The sequence below is a fragment of the Anguilla rostrata genome, chromosome 5 (assembly GCF_018555375.3).
Source record: "Anguilla rostrata isolate EN2019 chromosome 5, ASM1855537v3, whole genome shotgun sequence".
Taxonomy (NCBI): Eukaryota; Metazoa; Chordata; class Actinopteri; order Anguilliformes; family Anguillidae; genus Anguilla; species Anguilla rostrata.
The window spans coordinates 56,972,054-56,994,176 of record NC_057937.1 but is presented as its reverse complement, the minus strand read 5'-3'; the positions used below and the strand labels follow the sequence as shown (position 1 = coordinate 56,994,176).

The 22,123-nt window shown below is 53.1% G+C and overlaps 1 protein-coding gene across 2 annotated transcripts in view; it reads right to left on the bottom strand.

Annotated features, from left to right (window-relative positions):
• ccdc102a (coiled-coil domain containing 102A) overlaps positions 1 to 22,123 on the bottom strand; it is an 83,745-nt gene that overhangs the window by 22,992 nt on the left and 38,630 nt on the right. For both annotated transcript variants that reach the window (XM_064337319.1, XM_064337320.1), the window contains 5 exons: positions 19,496 to 20,280; positions 13,862 to 14,079; positions 10,098 to 10,206; positions 8,117 to 8,233; positions 4,823 to 5,032 (listed from right to left, as the gene is read on the bottom strand). In XM_064337319.1, the coding sequence (XP_064193389.1) occupies positions 4,823 to 5,032; positions 8,117 to 8,233; positions 10,098 to 10,206; positions 13,862 to 14,079; positions 19,496 to 20,179 (1,338 nt within the window). In that variant the 5' untranslated portion in view covers positions 20,180 to 20,280. The remainder of the gene's footprint in view (positions 1 to 4,822; positions 5,033 to 8,116; positions 8,234 to 10,097; positions 10,207 to 13,861; positions 14,080 to 19,495; positions 20,281 to 22,123) is intronic.

Sequence of the window (22,123 nt, the reverse complement as noted above, 5' to 3'; positions counted from 1 at the left end):
TGCCTCTGCCAAATACGCCGCTGAGCTATAACTGCCGGCTTCTGCACGAAGAAACGAGAAACCGTCTTCCGATTGCCAGGGGGAAAAAATAAAGAGAAATTAAAGGTACGAAGCCCGCGATGCATCAAGAGAAAAGGGGAAGATGGATAAAGACAGAGGGGAGAAAGAGAGAAGACAGCACCCAGGGGTTTGTTTAGGGAGCGTCCATCAGTTCCTATGCCCAGGATGACTCCTCGCGGGCGGACAGATAGAGACAGGGTTTTGCATTTTTTAAAACGGCGCCAAATGAAAATGGCAGGGGGCCCGGGAACCGAGGGCTTCCACGTCAACATCGACGCGCGAGCGGAAGAGACCGAATGAAAGCGCAACTCTTGCCCTTCCCCGTGCTAAATCAGGAAAGCCGCCATTACCGCCAGCGCTGGAAACACAGATGATTTACGGGGGGGGGGGGGTCCTTCCAACGCCACCGCCTGTGGCTGGTGAGCCTGACTACACACATCATACAGTGTAGGGTGTGATGATGCAGGTGTGTGTGTGTGCATCCGTGACACCTATGTGTGGGTCTGTATGTGTGTTAGTGTGCATGTGTGTGCGCGTGTGAGAGAGAGCATGTGTGTGCTTATGTGTGTCTCTTCCTACCCAAGGCCAGGTGCTACCTGTTCAATGCGCACTCTTGCCCCCCCCATCCCCCCATCCCCCCATCCCCAACAAACCTTGGACACCACCCCAGTCCAGCTGGTGTCTGAGCCCGCAGATGTCCCAGGCCCTGTGGGGACCTCTGTACCTCCCCCCCCCCCCTTCAGTCCATGGACAGGCTGCCCCCCCCCCCCGTCACTAATAATCATGATTAATGAGACTCTCCTCATGTCTCCGTTCTCTTTCAAATGCAAAGCACCCTGTACTCCACCATACTTCCTACTTGGCCCTTGACAGTACCACCCCGGCCACACAAACACACAAGCACACTCACGCTAGCCGTATAAACACACACACGCACGCATGTGACAAGTCAGAGATGAGTGTGTAATCGGTGTGCGTTGAGCATGCTGTGAGTGTGTGATGAGTGTGCTGTGAGTGTGTGGTGTGTGATGAGTGTGTGGTAAGTGTGCGATGACTGTGTGGTGAGTGTGTGGTCAGTGTGCTGTGAGTGTGTGATGGGTGTGCTGAGTGAGTGTGATGAGTCTGATGTGTGTGATGAGTGTGCTGTGAGTGTGTGATGAGAGTGTGGTGAGTGTGTGATGGGTGTGTGATGAGTCTGCTGCGTGTGTTGAGTGTGTGATGAGTCTGCTGTGTGTGTGGAGTGTGGGATGAGTGTGTGGTAAGTGTGCGGTGAGTGTGTGGTGAGTGTGCTGTGAGTGTGTGATGAGTGTGTGATGAGTCTGCTGTGTGTGTTGAGTGTGTGATGAGTGTGTGGTGAATGTGCGGAGATGCGTGTTTGGTATCAATCACACTTTGTTTTGTGCCAGTGTCTGTGCAGAGTCTTAATCGCTCTGCTTCTTTCGCTCTCTATACCGGGATCAATAAATCTATCTGAGCAGCAGAGAGAGCAGCATTAATCAAGCTGCCTGCGCTACGGGGGGCTAGCATCGTTAGCGTAAACACAAACACACACACGAGCATGCACGCGCACACACACACACACATATACACCCACACACGCACACACACACACACACACACAAGCACACACACACATATACACCCACACACAAGCGCACACACAAACACACGAGCGCACACACACACACACACACACACACACACACACACAAGCATGCACGCATACACACACACACACACACACACACACAGATTCATGGCCTCTCTCACACAGCCTCGTCGCGCGCACACACTCCTCTTCATCTAACTCACACCCGGACGGCTTTCTTCCATTTTGCTTTTTTCACGAGCGGATAATTCACTGTTAACCGCCAACTCCGCCTCCCTGACAGCGGTGAGTTTTACGGTAAAATACCGGCGAAAACTTCCACCGGGGGAAAGTTATCTCTGTAGTAATATTTATATCCTCACCCACTTTTTTTTATTATATCAGGTCACATCCCCTTAGGCTGAGTTACTTCATGCTTCCTCTCAGCCAGAGTCTTCCTTTTTATTACCCAGCTGTCCCATGATTCCACAGGAGCCCCCGTACGTCTGCGTCACCCGTCCCAAACTGGTCAGGACTGATCTCTGACACCGACTGTACACAATGGTCCCTATGTCTTTCCCTTTCCCTATGTCTGCCCCATACTGCCATGTAAAATCTCCCCATTAAGGCACTCCCACCCCCAGCAACCACCGGTTATGTAAGCCCCGCCCACATGTTATAAGCAATGATTCACTGGCAAGTTTGTTTTTTTTTATTGTTTTTTTTGTTTTGTTTTTACCTCATCCGCCTGTTTTTGAGGGCTCTGACCTTTTCGTTTGACTCCTTTTTCTATTCTCTCCGCAAAGCATCTTTGCGACGATGTCACTGTAAAAAGCACCATACAAATGAAATTCTATTGATCCTCTAAACTCCACCCACACGCCTTGACCACCAATTCTCTAAACCCCACCCACACACCATAGCCAGATTCTCTCTGCCCCGCCCACAACTCGTAACCAGGGATTCTCTAAACCCCACCCAAGCTCCACAGCCACTGATCCTCTAAGCCCCTCCCACTCCCCAAAGGGCCAAACTCTCCCTCCTGAGCCTTGTGACCCCATTATGTCCAGAGAACCAGAGTAGGTATCTGCACACAAGACTCCTCCCACCCTCTCTCCAGAAAAGTCCACCTCTCACACTGGTCTCTCTCTCCATTCCTCCCATCCCCTGTTCCCTCCCTCCCTCCCTTCTTCAAAAGCCAGGTCAGCAGGTGTCCTGGAGAATAGGTGTCTGTGTATGGGCATGCGTGTGTCCACGTTCACGTGTGTGTGCAAGGGCACACATGCACATATGTACGTGCATACGAGTGTGTGTGTGCGAATGAGTGTGTGTGTGTGTGTGTGTGTGTGTACGCGGGAGTGTCCACATACATGCGCATATGTACGTGCGTACGAGTGTGTGTGCGCGAGTGAGTGTGTGTGTGCCCAGTGAGTGCATGAGGGGTGATTACTCCATTAGGGTGGGCTCTCTGGTTCACCCATAACAGACCAGACTAAACGCCGCAGTAAATTCCTGGTGATGTTATACGGCACAGAGCCGCCCTGCTTCCATTTTCAGATCAGCCCTCAGTGGCACCTAATCAAGGGCTATAAATCCATCCCAGAGAGAGAGCGGGACAGAGAGAGCGAGAGAGAGAGAGAGAGAGAGACAGAGAGAGACAGAGAGAAAGAAGAAAAGAGAGATAGAGAACAGAAAAAGAGAGAGAGAGATAGAGAGAAAGAGGAGAAGAGAGAAGGAGAGAGAAAAGAGAGGGAGTGAAAGAGTAAAAAGGTCTCGCTCCCTCTCTTTTCTCTCTCTCTCTCTCTCTCCCTCTCCTCCCTCCCCTCTGGGCCCTGCCCATTCATCTCTGCCCGGGTGTAATCTACCAGTGCAGGATTGGCTGTATAAAACTCAATTAAGGGGATGTATTGGGGAATAAAGGCACTTTCCTTCTGACCCTTCATGGGAGCCATTAGATGTGGAATAGCTCACGGCACAGGCAATTAACAGGGCCCACCGTCACAGTGAGCCGGCCTGGCGCTGTGTGTCACCTGCACAGCCTCCCACCTGCAGCACCGTCCTCCCTTACACACACGCGCACACACACACGCACGCAAGCCCGCCCCCACACACACGCACGCACACACACACACACACATAAACGCACACGCACACATAAATGCACACACACACGCATGCATAAACACACACTCACACACACGCGCGCGCACACACGCATACACGCACACACACGTATGCGCACGCACACACACAGGCACACACAGTACCTTATGAAGTGCACTACATTACACTATAATGCACTGTGATAAGATCTGTTGCCCAATCAACAACATTTTATATACAACAAAAATACTCAAGCCCATGTTAGGATATGAGAAAGATACCCATCTCTCCCCACCCCCCCCACCCCCCCCGCACTCCCTCAGTCACTGTTTCCATCAAATCAGCCTTATTGGCCTGACAAGTACAGTATACTGCACTGCCGAAGCATACAATAAAGCCACAATCAATAACAGTAATAATAACAGGGCGTGGGGTAGGGGGGGCTTCATTGATTTTATCTGATTCTCTCACTGTCCTCCTCTCATTCTGCCAGCTCTGAATGGCCCTACTTACAGGCCATTTTAAAGACAGAGATACACGGATTAGGTAAGGACAGACAGGTGAGACACAGGTGAGCAATCTCAGGTAAGACACAGGTGAGCAGGCCCCAGGTGAGACACAGGTAAGCAATCTCAGGTGAGACACAGGTGAGCAGTCTCTGGTAAGACACAGGTGAGAAGGCCCCAGGTGAGACAGGTGAGCAGTGTCAGGTAAGACACAGGTGAGACACAGGTGAGCAGTCTCAGGTAAGACACAGGTGAGCAGTCTCTGGTAAGACACAGGTGCGCAGTCTCAGGTGAGATGCAGGCCCCAGGTGCACAGTCTCTGGTGTAACACAGGTGAGACACAGGTGCACAGTCTCAGGTAAGACACGGGTGAGCAGTCTCAGGTGAGACACAGGTGCGCAGTCTCATGTGAGACACAGGTGCGCAGTCTCATGTAAGACGCAGGTGTGCAGGCCCCAGGTGAGACAGGTGCGCAGTCTCAGGTAAGACACAGGTGCGCAGTCTCAGGTGTAACACAGGTGAGACGCAGGCACGCAGGCCCCAGGCGCACAGCGCTCTCTCTCACCTTGTTCCTCTCGAACAGCTCGCTCTGGATGCTCTTGAGGTCGGTGTCCAGGGCGCTGGCGGCCTGCCTGCGCTTGCGGGCCAGCTGCTCCTCCAGGTCCTCCAGCTGCGCCCGCTGCTTCTTATTGTCCCGTTCCAGGGCCAGCTTCTCCGTCTCCAAACGCTCCCTCCGCCCCCACTCCGCCGCGTTCTCCACCTGCAGCCGCTCCATCTGCCACAGAGAGAGGGGGAGACAGGGTTAGAGAGGAGAAGAGAGAGGGGGAGACACGTTAGAGAGGAGGGAGGAGCAGGTTAGAGAGGAGGAGAGAGGAGGGAGGAACAGGGGTAGAGAGGAGGAGAGAGGAGCAGGTTAGAGAGGAGGAGAGAGGAGCAGGTTAGAGAGGAGGAGAGAGGCGCAGGTTAGAGAGGAGGAGAGAGAGGGAAGAACAGGGGTAGAGAGGAGGAGAAAGGGAGGAACAGGGTTAGAGAGGAGGAGAGAGGAGGGAGGAGCAGGTTAGAGAGGAGGAGAGGACAGGAAAGGAGGTACAAGATTGTAGAGAAGAAAAGAGGGTGAAACAGGGTTAGGAAGGAGGGTGGGAGGGTTACTGATGAAGAGAGAGGGGGAGTGGGCAGGATCAGAAAGAGGAAAGGGAGAGGGGGATAGGGGAGAGAAGAAAGCAAAATAGGTGCAAAGAGAAGGAGAGACAGGAATAGCAAAAAGAGGGAGAAGAAAGAGAAGAACGAAAGGACTAAATTAGATATGAAGAGCAGGACAAAGCAGGGAACAACAGAAATAGAGAGAGGAGAGGAGGGAAAGGGAAAAGTCTGTAAAAATCATTAAAGATTAAAGACAGAGGATAAATGAGGATGAGGGAAATGAAGGCTATGAGAGGTAGCTACACAGGGGAGGGGTGAATCTGGGACGGAGACTATCAGACCCGACACATTTTTCATTACGGAGCTGAAAGTGCCCGCACCAGACAAAGGCACCAGCTGATCACCGCAAAGAAGTCGTAAAGCGTACCAAAAAAAAAAATCCCAGTTCTTATTTCCCGAGCACATCCCATCACCCACAGATTATGATTACTTTTAACAAGGACCGCTGGAAAAATCGATAAAATCTTCCACACACCAAAAAAAAAAAACCCTTAACACTTGCTTAGAGAAATCCGCGATTTTGGGTCTTTTTTTTTTTTTTTTTTAAATCTTTTTTTTTTTATTGGGTCTTTTTCTCAGTTTCGGGCAGCGAGCAGACAAACGGCATCCCTGTCTCCTGGAGAACCGAAATCGAAAGCCCTGTACCCCCCGGGCCGTCCCACAGCCCCGCGCTCTGAAGTGAAAAACGCAGCGGGGGGGGAGGGGTTGGGAGGGGGTTTGGGGGACCGCCTGGTGGTCGCGCCCGTTGTGAAACACGCCTTTGAAAGCCTTGAGAAGAAGAAGAGCTCTTTAAAAAAAAAAAAAAAGACCAGAAAAAGACCAAAAGGAGAAGCAGAGGGGTGCAGCCGGGGGTGTTATCTGCGTGACTCAATTTGCCAAAAAAAAAAAAAAAACGGTAAATTCAGCTCTCCTTACGAACCCGTCGCCGTGACGACGTTCCGGTTACCCAAACTCGCGGACGGTGGGAGGGCTCAGGAGCCGGGGGAAGGAGCGCAGTTCGAAACAGCGTGACCAATTAGGGCCCGGGATGCTCTCTGGAGCGAAAGGTATCTGTCAGGGGTGCACAGGCAGCGGGGGATAACAAGGCGTGGGACGGGCGGAGGGTCTGAAGTGCGTTTCCACGGGTCGGTATTAATGGGACCTGACCCAGTTCCAGGAGGACGGACATACACACACACACACGTACGCGCACACGCACACGCACACGTACGCACACACGTACGCACACACACACACGCGCACACACACACACACGCACACACACACTTACACACACGCACACACCACACACACACACACACACACACACACACACACGCATGCACACACACACACATATACACACGCACAGAACTAAACACAGAAGCTCAGGCCAGGATTCCATCGCCATTTTGCCCTGAACTTTGTCTGTGAACGTAAACGACGGTTTACTGCGTCGTTACTGGCCGTTCCCCCGACGCACGGCCCACCGCCGCCATCTTGGCGACATCGTGGAAACGCTGGCGCCGGCAGCACCGCGGGAGCGTTCCCGGGCGAGCTCAGGGGCTCGGCGCTGGCGTAACCAGGGCGATGGCGGACGTATGGACGGGTTTACAGTGATCCTCAGCGTCCAGATCGCACAGCTTCAGCGGTTTATGGGATGTCGGGTTCGTAAGCACCCGAGAATCAGCTCTTCGACTGCAGCGGGCTCATAGACTCTTTCTGTTTTCTCCTTTCCTCTCCTTCCCTCTCTCTCTCTCTCTCTCCGTCTCTCAGTCTCTCACTCTCTCCCTCTCTCCCACCTCTACCTCTCTGACCCCCTCTCTCCCCTTCCCACAACCTCCTTTCTCCCTCTCTCTCAGAAAGAAAGGGGGAGAAAGAAAAAAAAAATGAGGCATTCAAAACCAGCAACGTGAGCAGCTAACGCTCTCATTCAACTCCACATCCTTCTTCACAGGAACCCTTAACAACAAAAAATTATCCAGACTCAATAATTTCTGTTTTGTCGCCAGCGATGTTGACATTTCCATTATCCCCCGCGGAGAAAATTAAGGAAAGAGAAAAAAAAAGCCGGCGCTGGTGACAGGCAGCTCTTCATTAAACAGCCTCAGCAGGCACAGAGGCACCTGCTCATTCGCCACGATCGACGTCGACCGTCACCGCTCAGCGATCCCGTCCTGACAAGGCGTCACCGAGAGGAGCAAAGGTCACGACCCCGGAGACCGCGCGTTAACAGGGACCTCCATAAGCAGCCGCAGCGCCTCCTGGTGGGGGCCCGTGGTGATAAAAGCATCTCTCACTTAGGTAAAATGAGGGGGTGTAACGAATAGGGGAGTAACGATTTGCTGCATCGGTTCAAAGGGCAACGATCCAAACTAGTCAATACAGTGTGCAAAAATCGATCGGTATCGCTATGAATCATAGCAAAATATTAATTTAAATGTCCATAACCCTATGGCAGTTTGCTCTCCATCAGCACTGCCGACATCACTGTTTATGTTTTCTGACTCAACCTCACCATCGCTTGCATTGGTGCTGTTTTCAGCTGTCTGAGAGGTACTGCGGCACTAATCAGGCATTTAGGAGCACAGCCTCTATATGCAGGTATGTGTGCTGTATCATTAGCTTCAGCCAGGTTGCCAGATGTGGGCATTGTGCAGGTTGCCAGATTTGGACTGACCTCCGCTCTCAACTCAGCCAGTTTCTTGTCCATGCTGGTTCTGGCTCCCAGCTCGTCCTCCAGATCCTCAGACATGCGGCCCAGCTCGTCCTGGTGCACCTCCTTCAGCAGGTTCAGCTGGCCAGAGGGAGAGAGGGGGAGAGGGAGAGGGAGACAGTATAAAATACGATTCTGATTCTGATTCAGGGAGGGAGGAAGGGAGGGAAGGAGAGAGGATGGGAGAGAGGGGGAGAGAGGGAGAGGGAGACAGGGAGGGAGGAAGAGAGGGAGGGAGGTAGGGAGAGAGAGAGGGAGGGAGAGAGGGATAGAGGGAGGAAGGGAGGGAGGGAGGGGGAGAGAGGATAGAGGAGAGGGAGGGGGAGAGAGGATAGAGGGGAGGGAGGGGGAAGGGGGAGAGAGGGAGAGAGGGAGGTGGGGAGAGAGGGAGGGAGAGAGGGAGGGATGGAGAGGGAGAGAGGGAGAGAGACAGGTGTCAGGGAAACGGGCCATATCAGGCACCACTTCATCCCAAAGCCAGATCCTGTGAGGCAAAGGGCCGGTTGCCGTGGCGCACTGATGAGTGACAGCTGACAGCTCTCCTGAGTGACGCCCCGGCTGGCCCGCGCACAGCCTCCCCGGTGTCGCCATGCCAACCCCTCAGAGGCAGCCTTGAAAGGCTGAAACGCCACGCCCCTCGCCCCGCCGCTGACCCTCCCGCTAATGGGCACGCTCGCTCGCTTGTTCCCTCTCTCTCCTCCCTCCCTCCCTCCCTCCCTCTCTCCCTCCCTCCCTCTCTCCCTCCCTCCCTCCCTCTCTCCCTCCCTCCCTCTCTCCCTCCCTCCCTCCCTCCCTCCCTTCCTCCCGCTGCGAAGCCACCCTCGTCCGATTGGCCGGCTCCCTCCCGCTCTGTCCCCTTGCCCCAGCGCTGCTCCGTTCCAGCCGAAACGTTCAGTTCCCATCCGTCTCTCCCCCGCCCTCCTCCCTCTCTCCCCTCACACGCGACCTACCGCTCTCTTCTCTCTCCTCTAAAAAAAGAAAAACAGCACGTTTCCTGCTATATCAGCAGGTGCTAATCGTCCCACCCCGAGTCTCCCATTCAGAGGCGGGACACTTGGGCATGTCCTAAACGCACACGTCAGCAGCCTTGGCCCTGTGACAGTCGTCGGAGAGACAGAATGTGCAGACAAAGCCCAACACTAGAGGCTTCTAAAAAATGAGGAAAAAATCACACCCCTAACAGGAAAAAAAAATTGCTCTCTTTTCTCATTGAGAGACGCGCACTTAACATTCTGCCAGAGCGGCAGGCACATGCCACGGGCCGGCAGTTAATTTAAACCGTTATTTCAAAAGGCATTCGCGTTCTGTCCCTGTCATTTCCGTCAAACATGAAGCGTGGGCTCCCCCTGCTGGCCACCCTCTGACACTGCAGCACCGATTTTTTTCCCGCCGCAGCCCAGGCACGGCCGGTTCCACTTAAAGCTGGTTCCACTTCGCCAAAACGGCCCCGAGCGGCTTTGAAGTGTCCGTCAGCCGAGGAGCGTCCTCAGCGAGGGGGACACGGTGAGTTATTGCTGTCTTTTGATTAGAGGTTCTGGGGATTTACACATAATACCAGATCAGAAAAACGAGATAAGATGATTAAAGAAACCTGCTGCATTACTGGCAGCAGCAGCATGGTGTAATGGTTAGTGGACTGGGCCTCTAATGCAGCAGTCCCAGGTCTAACTCCCAAGTAGGCCACAGTTGTTTTTTTACCCTTGACCAAAGGCACTTAACACGAATTGCTTCGCTACACTATATTCACCTGTATAAATGGATACTATGTAAAAGTGCACGTCGCTCCAGATATAAGAGCATTGGCTGAATGCCCAAAATTGTAAACAGTGGAAAACGGATTGTGGTATCCATGGCAACTCATATTTCCGACAGCACGCTCAAACGGAACTTACACCGCGTGAACACCGCGGTGTGTTGGCGGCCATTTTGACCGCGGCGGGCTCACCTGTTTGAGGGCCTCCTGCTTGGTCTTGTTCAGCTCCTCGTACTTCAGCTTCCACTGGCTCAGCTCCGCCTCCAGCTTCTCGATGCTCTTACTGAGCGAGTGCTTGTCCCTGCAGGCCCAAAAAAAAAACACAACAGAGACCGGGGTCAAAGATGAGGACCCTCCAAAACGGGACACACCTGGACACCCCATTACTGAAAACCTTGCAGTTAAAAACACGTCCATGCAGCCCCTAAACTGATTTTAGACAAAGTGTCCATTACCCAGCTTTCTTTAAGGTGCGGCTTATGTTATTTGTGTTGCTGAAATGCCATCATTATTACAGAGTACACATCAGATGACATCACTGCATTCCTGCCCATTCGTTCAGGTTTATTCTGCTGTATTTCCTGCACCTGGGACTGTGGTACGGACCGCACCGATGGTTATTACAGTAACACCAGCATTCACACGCTCAGCAGAGGCTCCGGGGTCAGGCGTCTGCTTGCGTCGATAACGTTTCACATCCCATTCAAACAGCTGTCTCCTCAACTTTAGCACGTTAGCCTGGCGGCCGCGAAACCCCGTCTGCGATTCAAAAACCACGACTTTTCAGTTAGAGGTTCAGCCCCCCCAAACCAACCCGCCATAGAACACAGCCACATCTGTTTCTGTCAGCGTCATCACCCCTTTCCACACCTGCAGCTGTCGCCTTCCGTCGCCTCCACACTCCCCCCCCCCCCCCCCCCGCCCCCCAGGGGAATTCTCACGCACTTATCGTCACCTGGGGTTGATATCGTTGGTGAGGGTGCTGCCCAGTGCGGCTCGGTGCAGATTAAGCACCTGCACATCTGTTTGGGGCGCAGCCGGGGACTTCTTTACACCTCTTCGTGTCTCGATTTTCGGGGGGGGGGGGGGGGGTTAACGCAAGGTTCGGAAAACAACATGAAGTGCAGTCCGTTCGCTGATAGGGAGCGACAGAGGGGCGCGTGAGCTGAGCCCAAAGCGCACAGTCACCGTCCAGCCTGCGGTCATGATGTCCGTTCTGATTGGTGGAAACCAGCTACCAGACAGACAGACAGACAGACAGACACAAGGCAAGGCTGCCAGGTCCTGCCCTAATGCAATGTGCACATTCTGCCCAGCAACCTGGTTACAGTCTCACCTCTGCACCCCTGAACGAGCCACCTACAGAGGAGACAAACCCTAATGAACCCCAATGTTCTGCATTTTATTAACCCACCCGCTGTTGGAAGGTTGAAAGAGTCATGTTTCTCTAAACTGTGGCTGCCCAGACATATATTTATTCCCACATCCTGCATCAGAATCACACCTTCTTTTGGGACACACTGGCTTGAGACTGACTGTGTCCGTCTTGGAGACGAATCGCGGGTGAGCAGAACAATTTACCACCCAAAATTGATTTGGGATTGGAGCTGGACCCTTTAGCCGGGTCTTCCTCTGTGTTAACGAACGTGAGGAACGAGCGGCGTGTGAAGGACTGAGGCTGGTGTGCGGTAACATGCACCTGCTGGGTAAGGAGGGAGGGAGGGAGAGAGAGAGAGGGAGAGAGAGGGGGAGAGAGAGGGAGAGAGGGAGAGAGGAAGAAAGGTAGGGAGGGAGAGAGAGAGGGAGGGACAGAGAGGGAGAGGGGAAGAGAAGGGAGGGAGGGAGAGGGAGAGTGAGAGAGAGAGAGGGAGGTAGGGAGGGAGAGAGAGGGGAAGGGAAGGAGGGAGAGGGGGAGAGAAGAGAGGGAGGGAGAAGGAGAGATAGGAATGAGACAGAGAAAGGGGGAGAGGGAGGGAGGAACAGAGGGGGAGAGAAGAGAGGGAGGGAGAAGGAGAGAGAGGGAGAGAGGGAAAGGAACAGAGAGAGAAAGAGAGAGAGGGGGAGAGAGGTGGCAGTAGTGGCAGCTCGCCGTGGTTCGGCCGGGCGGGAGCAGGGACGTCACGCTGGCGAGACAGATCTGCTCTCCGGGCTCGGAGTCGAATCTCTGAGCTCCCGAACAGCCCCGCTGACGCCCGCGCCCGTCAGAGCACCGCAAGGGAACAGAGACAGAGCGCCGGCGAAGAGCTCCTGCAGGACCCCCTGCGCCCTCTCTCCGTCTCATTCTCTATCTCTCCCTCTCATTTTCTCCCTCTCCCTCTCATTCTCCCTCTCTCCCTCTCTCTCTCTCTCTCTTTCTGTCTGTCTGTCTGTCTGTCTGTCTGTCTGTCTGTCTGTCTGTCTCTCTCTCTGTCTCCCTTTCTTTCCCTCTCTCCCTCCCCCTCTCTCTGTCTCATTCTCTATCTCACTCTCTCTCTCTCTCCCTCCCTCTCCCCCCCCCACTCACTATTTTATTTTCATTCTCTGAGTACGTGTGTGAGTGGATATTTTCTGTTTTGCATGTAATATGTATTATGGTTATTTTATTCATGTTATTTTATTTTCATCGTTTCGTACAATAAAGGAGTCTTTTAAAAGTAAAAAAAGGATCTTGCTCTCTCACTCACCGTCTCTCACTTTATATCTCTCACTCACTCTTTCCCTCCCTCTCCTCTCTATCTCCCCTCACTCTCTCTATCCTTTCCTTTCTTTCCAGCTCTTTCTCTCTTCCCCTCACACTCCCTCCTATTTTTCTCACTTTCTCACCTGCTCTCTCTCTATCTCTCTTTCACAGCTTGTTTCCTCTACTTTCTACTTCCTCCACCCCCCTCCCCACCCCAACTCTACCCCCCCCCTCCTCCTCCTCCTCCTCTTCCAGTCTGTCTGTTCTGTTGTCATTTCTCATGTGAGTCAGCGGATACATCGTAGCGGCTCGCGGCAGAACAAACACGCGCTCGTTCTCCCGCAGGAAACGCGGACGGCGGCAGCTGCAGCCGCGCGCGGCGCTCTCCAGCTGAGGATTCTGGGCCGGGAGGGACTCCCCGATGAGACAGCAAGCGCGCCGCCGGGGTCGGAGGCATAACAAAACCAGCCGACGGTACAGGAGCCCCGAAACTCGAAACGCCTTCCCCTTCCTCCTGCCCCGGGACGCCGACGGGCTGACAGCCAACGAGGCGTACCGACCTGCCCCCGCACACAACCCCCCCCCCCCCCCCCGAAACTCAAAACAGCGCCGACAAGACTCCTGACAGCCGAGGTGTTGAGCTCTTTCGCACCCATCCCACGCTCGGCCATCACTGAAGAAACGCGTGCGGTCAATAAAATAAAAAAAAGGAGCAGGAATGGATGGAAGACGGAAGTGAGGCACTTGTTGTGGTTCCCCCTCCGGAGTCAAACTCCACGATTACAAACAGCAGACCGTCGGCCCTGAGCTCCCACCTGTGACTAAAACGCATCGGTCTCGGCCGCGGCGAGCCCAGCCTATTCACTGACTGCTCAGGACAGGTGTTAGCACGGGAGGCTCAAGGCTGAAAGGGGCATTCACTTTCTTACAGGCAGGCATGTGGACAGCACTAACTGTAGGTAGGACCCTTGCTTCCATTCCCCCTGCGCATACAACCCCCAGAAACCCCAGGCATCCGCCTCAATCTCCCCCTCAATGAGAAAGGTTTTTCAGTCTTCTGGTTGTGTGTGTGTGTGTGCATTACTGTTCCTATGTGTTTGTGTATCTTCCAAGGGTGTGTGAGTGTTTTTTTGTTTTGTAACCAAGTAACAAAATGTAAATCCACCTTGACGTGCATTTTTGCTGGCGACAAAAATGACATCGCAAATTAACTGCAAACTTATGAGTCAATCCTTGCACAGGCCCCTCCCACTTTAACTTGGCCCCTCCCCTAACTCCACTCCCCCAGGCTCCTTACTCGCGCTCCTTGAGCAGGACCTTCTGCGATTCGTCGAGGCGCAGCTGCAGGGCGTTGACCTTGCTGGTGTCCTCCTCCAGGAGGGCGATGTCGTCCCAGAGCAGCCGGCTGCGGTCCTGGCGGCTGAGCGCCGAGCGCAGGCTGCCCCCGCTCCGCGCGTCCCACGCCTCGGGGGCGTCCGCCTTGGCCCGCAGCAGCGTGTCCAGGAGCTCCATCTCCTGGGGGGGGGTCAACATTTCAGAAATGGACGTGCTAGACTATTTAGTGCATTAAAAAACAAAAGGAAAGAATCTTTAAATCTATTCAGAGCGCTTTATGTCACGACACAAACACATTGTAGGGACACACTTTCATCCAAAATAAACACATAGGGGGTTAAAGGGACACGAATCAGGGGGCGGGACAGGGGGGATCAAAAGGGACTACAGACGGTCAGAGTGTCAGCAATGCAGGGACACTCCATCACTGATTTTCCCCCAGTGTGTGTTTTGTAACCAAGTAACAGAATGCAAATCCACCTTGATGTCGCGCATTTTTTCCAAGGAAAATTACATGGCAAGTTGATTGCAACGTTATGAGTCAGACACATACATACGATTCAATCCATGCACAGGCCCCACCCATTTTAACTTTCAGCAGCCCCTCCCACTTTAACAGGGAGGGGGGGGGGGTTAAAGGGACAGGAATCAGGGGATGGCACAGGGGGGGTATAAGAAGGACAATAGACGGTGAGTGTAAGCAAGCAGAGACTCAATCAAGACGTTCCCGAATTATTTAAGAAATAGCCCATTTTCAGAGCCCAGATGTCCCTGGGACAGTTAAAATTTGCATCGCAACTGCCTCACTGATGACAATTTATGGCAGACAAAGAATAGGCCTACAGTACAGAAACAAAAGCAGTTCTACAGTTCGGTCTGTCCACTTTGCTTATTATCTTTAAAGCTGATAACAACATTTTTCATTATCACAAGGGAGTGAGCGAACCCTGCTTCTCGTGCAAATAACTGACAAAGTTCAGACTGGTCATTTACAAAAAAAAAACAACAAAAAAAAACGTGGCGCTAAATAGAAGGAAATTGCTACAATTCTTCCCTGTTCTTTCACTTCCTGCCAACAAATGCAATTCTGAGACCCCTTTTGTTGTTTTCCATATAACTTGGGAGGGGATTACACATCAAAGGCCTGGCACAAGGAACAACAAACGCTACAGGCCTCTGTGCCAACTTCCTGTACTTTTTTCCCCCTCCCTCTACGGTCCTCAGTGCCAACTAACTCGCTTACCAAGAAAAATGAATGAAATCACATGCAGGTGCATGTTGCAGCCACAAGAGGGCCCTGCAGGGTAAAGAAATCCTCTTGGCCCAGACCGGTACACATGTGGAATCGCTTACGTCCGTGCCAGAGCCAAAATAACGACAGGCCAGGAAATGGGATGGGATTGGACCAGGTCCGAAGAATCGAATTATGTCTATATGTGCTGGGCACATTAATGTGCGCGTGTATATATTTCACTCCGCGCCGCATTGTGCGAGCTGGGCAATGAGAGCCAATGATGACGATTCCGCACCGGATCACTGGTTCCAAGTTATGGCGCGTATCAATTAATCACCGCCCTCCCACGTTCACTCTGGCTGTGCAAAGACCTCCCGTCCCTCTCTCTAATACAAATGTACGCACACGCATACACACACCCACAAAATGATGAAAGGTCATACTCACACACGATTGATCTCAGAAACACGTGTACACACACCAGGGTTAGGGTTGTTAATGATGTAACAAATAATAAGGGAAATATTAGCGCATAATGTTAATGTTCTCTCAGCGTAAATGAGAGAAGCCTCCTCTGCCGTCAGTGTGAGGCACTGTCGTAACGGGGCAGAACTGTCCGCAGTCCAGCGCATTGCTGGGTAACTAGCAAACGATTCCACGGAACATTAATATTGACATTTATTCTTCACCTAATCTATGTAACACGGACCATTGATTTGCTAACCTTCGTTCCCGGTGCGCACCGCTTAACCGTTTTTTTAAGGCTACAACAGACATACAGGCTACAACTCCTCATTTTAGTGAGAATCCTCGTAGAATGTTATGATGTCCAACGAAAGCGTACGGACTCCGTAGTGCTCAGCCACAAATGCTCTATACACAGGAGCGCTGCGATTGGGGATTCAGCTAGCTTCAGAATAGGCCTAAGCTTCCTGAAAACGAAAGTAGAGAGAAAATGGTAACGCAAACAGGCTGCTGATTAGCCTATGCGATAAAAAGTAGTAAGTTATAGATGTTTCAAATTAAAATCAAATTTTCACCCTGATGTTGGAATTGTTTTTTTTTTTTTTATGATCTGATTTTCACCAGGATTTCTGCATTAGGCTATTTTTTCCCCCAACTGATTTTCATCAGGTTTTTAAATATTCAAAATAAACGTCCATAAATTACTCAGATTGAAACAATAATAATAAAAACCGAAAACAATCAGCGTTAAATACAGTACAGGTGCAAGTCACAGATGAGTCAGTGTGGTGTGTGTATGCGTGCATATTAAACAGTAGCATACGAAAGATCTGTGAGAGCTCACGTATACGTGCACACAAAATGGAGATCTGTCTGCCAGCGAGGCGCCATGGCAACGGCAGCCGTCCTCTGCATGTGATACCTGCAATGCTGAAGGTCGGACACGCTGTCAATGACAGCAATCTGTATGCACTGCGCATGCTGTGTGTGTGTGTGTGTGTGTGTGTGTGTGTGCATGCGTGCATGCCTGCGACTGTACCTCCTTATGTAATATTGTGTGTGTGTGTGTATCTGTGCGTGCACACGTGTGTGAGTGTACGCACACGTTTGCACGTGTGTGCATGTGTGTGTACGTGCGCAGGTGTGCGTATGCATGCATGTATGAGGCTGTTTGTGTGTGCGTGAAAAAGAAGAGGAGGAAGACAGACAGGGGAAAAGTTAAAGGTAGACAGGCAGTAAGACAGAAGAGAGGCAGAAGGGTGAGTGAGGAGTGCAGTGAATAATAAACAGTCCAGACAGACAGAGAAACAGGAAGAGTGAGAGTGAGGGAGAGAGAAAAAGAGAGGGGAAAAAAGAGGGAGAGGGGGAAAGAGAAAGAGAGAGGGAGAGAGACTCCACACAGTCAGCAGTCCTCCACCAGGTATGTTCTGCTCCCTCAGACATGGTCACATGACCGTAAGCAAACCCCACCGTGAGGATATGGAACCGAAAGCTTTAACCACGCGAAGCAGACACTTCGTCACCCAACACCACAAAGCCGCTCTGCTAGAGAGACAGAAGCCCTTCGGCATTACAGGAACACTCCCCTCCCCCTCCCCCCCCCACGTCTACACCCTCCAAAACAGAGGGACAGATTCAATCTAAACGCAGTGCACTTTATCCCACTCCTTCCACAACAGGCTTCCCGGCTGTCGCTCGCTCCCAGAGAAGTCCCAGCACAGAGCTTGTCCCATTCCAGCGTGTGCAGGCATTAAATCTGCAGCCACTTAGGAATTCTGAAACCATTTCTGGGCTGTGAATTTTTACCTTGCACAGGAGGCGCAATTAAAACACTCTGACAAATCGCAGGGAGCAGCTGAATGGGTCTACTGGAGGGGGCGAATGTTATGTCTCTTTTAACGAGGTCTCTCCTAAAATTCATGGACTTTTCAAGGAGTTTCCACAGCTTTAGACAAACTGTACCGGAAAAGGAAAGCTCTTGCAACAGTTTAGTTGAGAGCTATCCACACTTTCCTTGATGGATGAGTTGTCTTACTTTGAGGAAATGAGCGAAGGTCACTTTTTTTTTTTGCACATTTCAAAGAGTAAAAGGCAGAAATTGCGTGCGAAATAAGCCAGGTGTGTTCCAGGTGTGTTCCAGGTGCGTTCCAGGTGCGTTCCAGGTGCGTTCCAGGTGCGTTCGATAACAAGGCCGCACTTCGGCAGAAAGGCCCTCGTGCTCGCTGACTATCGTCGGACGTCTTTTTTTCTGCAAACAGGAAATCGAGCCGCTCCAGGCCCTCGTTCTCCTGCTGCTGAAAATGCGAGCGCTTAAGGGGACTTCCCCCCACTCAGAATCGCTCGCGTTCGAGCAGCGAACCGCCCCGTGAGAAACCCTGCTTTCAGAGGGAGGGAAAAAGGACTCCGCTATCTCTACCGCTACCAGCCCTCCGCTTCCCTCCATTCCCCGCTCCCGGGCCTGACAGCGCTGTTTGTTTCTGACAGGGCCTCGTATTTATGCGACGGGACGCGCGCAGATTAAGAGGCCGTAAATAAACCCTACATAAACGTCTCCGCGGCGTCCCCTAATCTCCGACACGCCCCCCCCCCGGCTTAATAACTCTGTCGCACGGCGCGCCCCAGTTCCCAGGGAAGTATATTCCTTCAGTGGTCTGTGCTGTGGCGGCTAACTTCTCTGCTGCGTGCGCGGGAGGAGGGAAATAAGATATTACCCAAGGTAAATAAAACAAATGCCTTGCACGGGTTTTTGTGACAGGACTAGGACGCTGTGGAGAAGGGAAGTTAATTTAGGGGCTCACGCCTGGCTGCGATACCGCGGGGGCCCCTGGGGTACGGCCCCCGCACCTCCGAGCGCTTCTATTATTGGAGCCGAAGAGCGTCCCGTCAGCGCTGCCCTGTCCCAGGCCGGGACGTCCCAGGTGAGACCAGAGGGAGGAGCGCTGCACAGGAACAAACTGCACGCGTGCAGAACGGCTACTGCAGCCCAGTCCCAGCCCCTCTCTGATTTACTGAACGTTCCCCTGTCAGATTTAAGTGTAAATCACTGTAAATGTGCTCAAAGCCCAACCCACACACACATCCCATAGGGGTTACCATGGTTTCAATTAAAATTAAATGTTAAAAAAAAAGTCGAGCAGACTTGTCAGCACCGTAGTTTTTCATCTTTTCACTTTCATGTGCGGACTTTGAAACAATGAGAGAGCCAGTGATGGCAAAAACTGGGAAATATGAGAGGCTGTATTCTGCTCATGTATAAAAGGAAAGGAGCAGCCATTTTGCCAAGGTCACTCAACAGTGGAGCTTCAGGGACTTGGACCTCTGCCACTGAATGCTGCCAGAAGATACATTAAACATAATTAATAATAATTACATTTAACCTGTGAGCGGGGCCACAATAAAACCACAGAGTAAAACTACAGCTCGTTACAATTCTGCTTCACAGTCACCAGGGTCAGGCATCATAAAGCACTGGATTGGACACTTTTGGTCATCGGTTTTCACACTGAAACCCGGAGAGGAGCCTCCACCAATCACAGAGCACGTAAGGAGCTTTAGGACTCGCGCGTTAAAGCAGGACTACCCAATCCCTGTTCCTGGAGATCTACCATCCTGTGAGTTTACCTCTCAGCCCTAATTCGGCACACCTGACTCTACTAACGAGCAGCTCGATGAGATGACATCTCCAGCCTCTAAACGAGGTGCGCTTTGTTACGGCTGGAACGAAAACCTACAGGTCAGCTGACCCCCAGGAAAAGTGTTGGGAAGCCTTGCTTTAAATCACGCTCACCCTAATGAGATACGGCAGATGGAGAAACGTTCTGATAGGGTATTTCAAAATGGGGAGGATCAAAGAAAATGAACAGGGAATGAACGCTGTGATTCGGGGCTCCACCCCACCTTGTTCCGGTCGGGCCTCTCCGTGCTGACGTCCCGCACGGGCTCCTGTTCGGGCGACCCGGGCCCGTCCCCCGGCCTCTCCTGCTCGCCGGGCAGCTTGCTCTCCAGGGGCTGCGGCGTGGCGGCGACGGCGGCGGCGGTGGCGGAGGATGAGGAGGAGGAGGAAGAGGGTGCGGGGGCGGGGCGGTCGGCGCGGAGACGCAGCTGCTCGTTTTCGGCGGCCAGCTCCTGGCGCTCCCGCCGCGCGCCCGTCAGCTCCTTGGTGAGGGCGTCCAGGCGCTGGCGCAGCTGCCGCACCTCGTCCCGCGCCCGGTTGCGCTCCGCCCGCACCTTGCTCCACTTCTCCCGCCAGTTGGCGGTGCAGTCGGACCACCAGCGCATGGTCTTCTCCATCTGCGCCGCCCGCGCCCGCGCCTCCTCCAGCTCCCGCAGGCGCAGCTCCTCCCGGCTCTCCCAGTCCCCGCCCTCCAGCCCCGCCCCCAGCCCGAGGACGCCGCCCACGCCGCAGCCCGGCGACAGCAGCAGCGGCGGGCTGGAGTTGGGCGTGTCCCCGCCGGGCGGGCTGGGCGTGTTGGTCATGCTGTCCGGGGACCGCATCCTGTCGGGACCCATGCGCAGGTCCGGCAGGAGGGCCCCCCCCGACTTGGCCGCCTCGGTCATGTGGGGGCTGGGGGTGTGGTTCATCGCCGCGCCGATGCTTCCGTTTAGGGGGGCGAGGGAACCAGGAAGCGACAGGAAGTGACGCTATCAGCAGGCCATGGTGCGAGGCGTCCGCTTACAGCTTCCTGTCGGGGGGAAAAAACAGAGGAAGGGAAGGAAAGGTCATTTTCACTGCCCGAGAGCCTCTACACGTGTATCCAACTAAAGCGTAAACGCACAGATGGTTTTCCTTCCCTTTCATTTTCTGGAGAGTAAGTAGGCAGTGAGTAATGTCTCCTTTGCGCTAGATAAATTCACAACACGATGTATTAAGCTGGTCCATATCATCGTGTTTGTGGAAAACCGTCCTTCTTGGTGGAATATGATTATGATTATTTACTTTTTTTTGTACAGGAATCTCCCTGTGGCTACCGGTTTGTTTAGGAATAAACGGTAATCTGTTCCGTCTGTTCAGGAACGATGAATAAAAGAAAAGCGGTTTATTTTGCAGACAAAACATCGGTTCCACACTCAGGAACCGATATTCAGGAAACGTTTTTCAGGTGACTGGCAGAAATCTGATATAGTTTATTATTATTATTATTACTATTATTATTAGTCACACGCATGCACTTGCACAATAATTCATGCACGCATTTGCACACACACAGACACACACACACACAACCCCACACGCTTGCACGCATGCACATGCACACACGTACACACACACACACACATACACAAATACCCGCATACACACACACACACACATACACAAATACCTGCATACACACACACACACACACACATACACAAATACATGCATACACACACACACACACACACACACACACACACAGTTCTGATGCAGAAGGCCTGTATAAGCAGGCCCTTTCCTGCCTGTCCTAACCGCCGTCACGGTTAAATCCCCGTCTCACGAGCTGCGGTGAACGCCGTCTCCGTTCTGATGCGTATCCCAGCATCCTCCTCACACCGCAACCCCCCCCCCGCCTGCCAAAAAACCCGCCCCCGCTTTTATGTTCCTATCGCACCGGGGTTGGGCCTTTACGACAAGGGAACCACGAAACCGCCGTCCGCAGCCCGAAAGGAGAGCCCAAAACGTGGTGCCAGCACATTCCGTACGCCCCCCCCCCCCTCCCCCCCCGCCGACCAGGCTAAGGCCGGGTGAGGGGTGGGCCAAGGGACCATGGGAGGGGCAGAGGGGAACGCCGAACTCACACACTGCTCCAGACCCTACTGGACGCACCCGCCGCAAGCAGCAGGGCGGAGTCACAGACACAAGCTGGCTGCTGGGTTCGAATCCCCTGGGAGCTGTCAATCACACGGAACCCATTTAGCCGTTAGCCAGGATCCCTCCAGTAAAAAAGCCTGTGATGGATACGCCAGTTTATTAAGATTTTTCCGTTCGGGATAGCTTCAGCTTTCCGTTCGGGATAACATCATCAACCACAGAGCCAAAAAAAAAACCGGCATCGTAAAAGAACAAGGCCACGGGCCGGCGCAAGGAACTGTGGGATTGACGCAGTCCTCCACTGGAGAGGGCTCGGCGCTTGTAACTGGCAGCGGTGAGCATTCTGGGATTGATGGGCCGTGCGAGAAGAGGAGGTTGTGAAGATGGGGGTGTCGGGGGGGGGCGGACGTACGAGCCGAAGGCGGCATCATCGCTTCATCGTAATCCGAGCTGTGAAGCCCCAGAGAGCCCAGCTTAGCGGCCGATCCGCGCGGCTCACGCAGCAAAGCAGCCGCCTCCCAGAGCAGCACAAAGCCTCTTCAGCGCGCTCTGCTGTCCCTGCCCGAAAGAGCAAATCCCCCAAACCCATGAGCTCCTCAGCCCCCCCCATCCCAAAACCCATGAGCTCCTCAGCCCCCCCCATCCCAAAACCCATGAGCTCCTCAGCCCCCCCATCCCAAAACCCATGAGCTCCTCAGCCCCCCCCCCCATCCCCAAACCCATGAGCTCCTCAG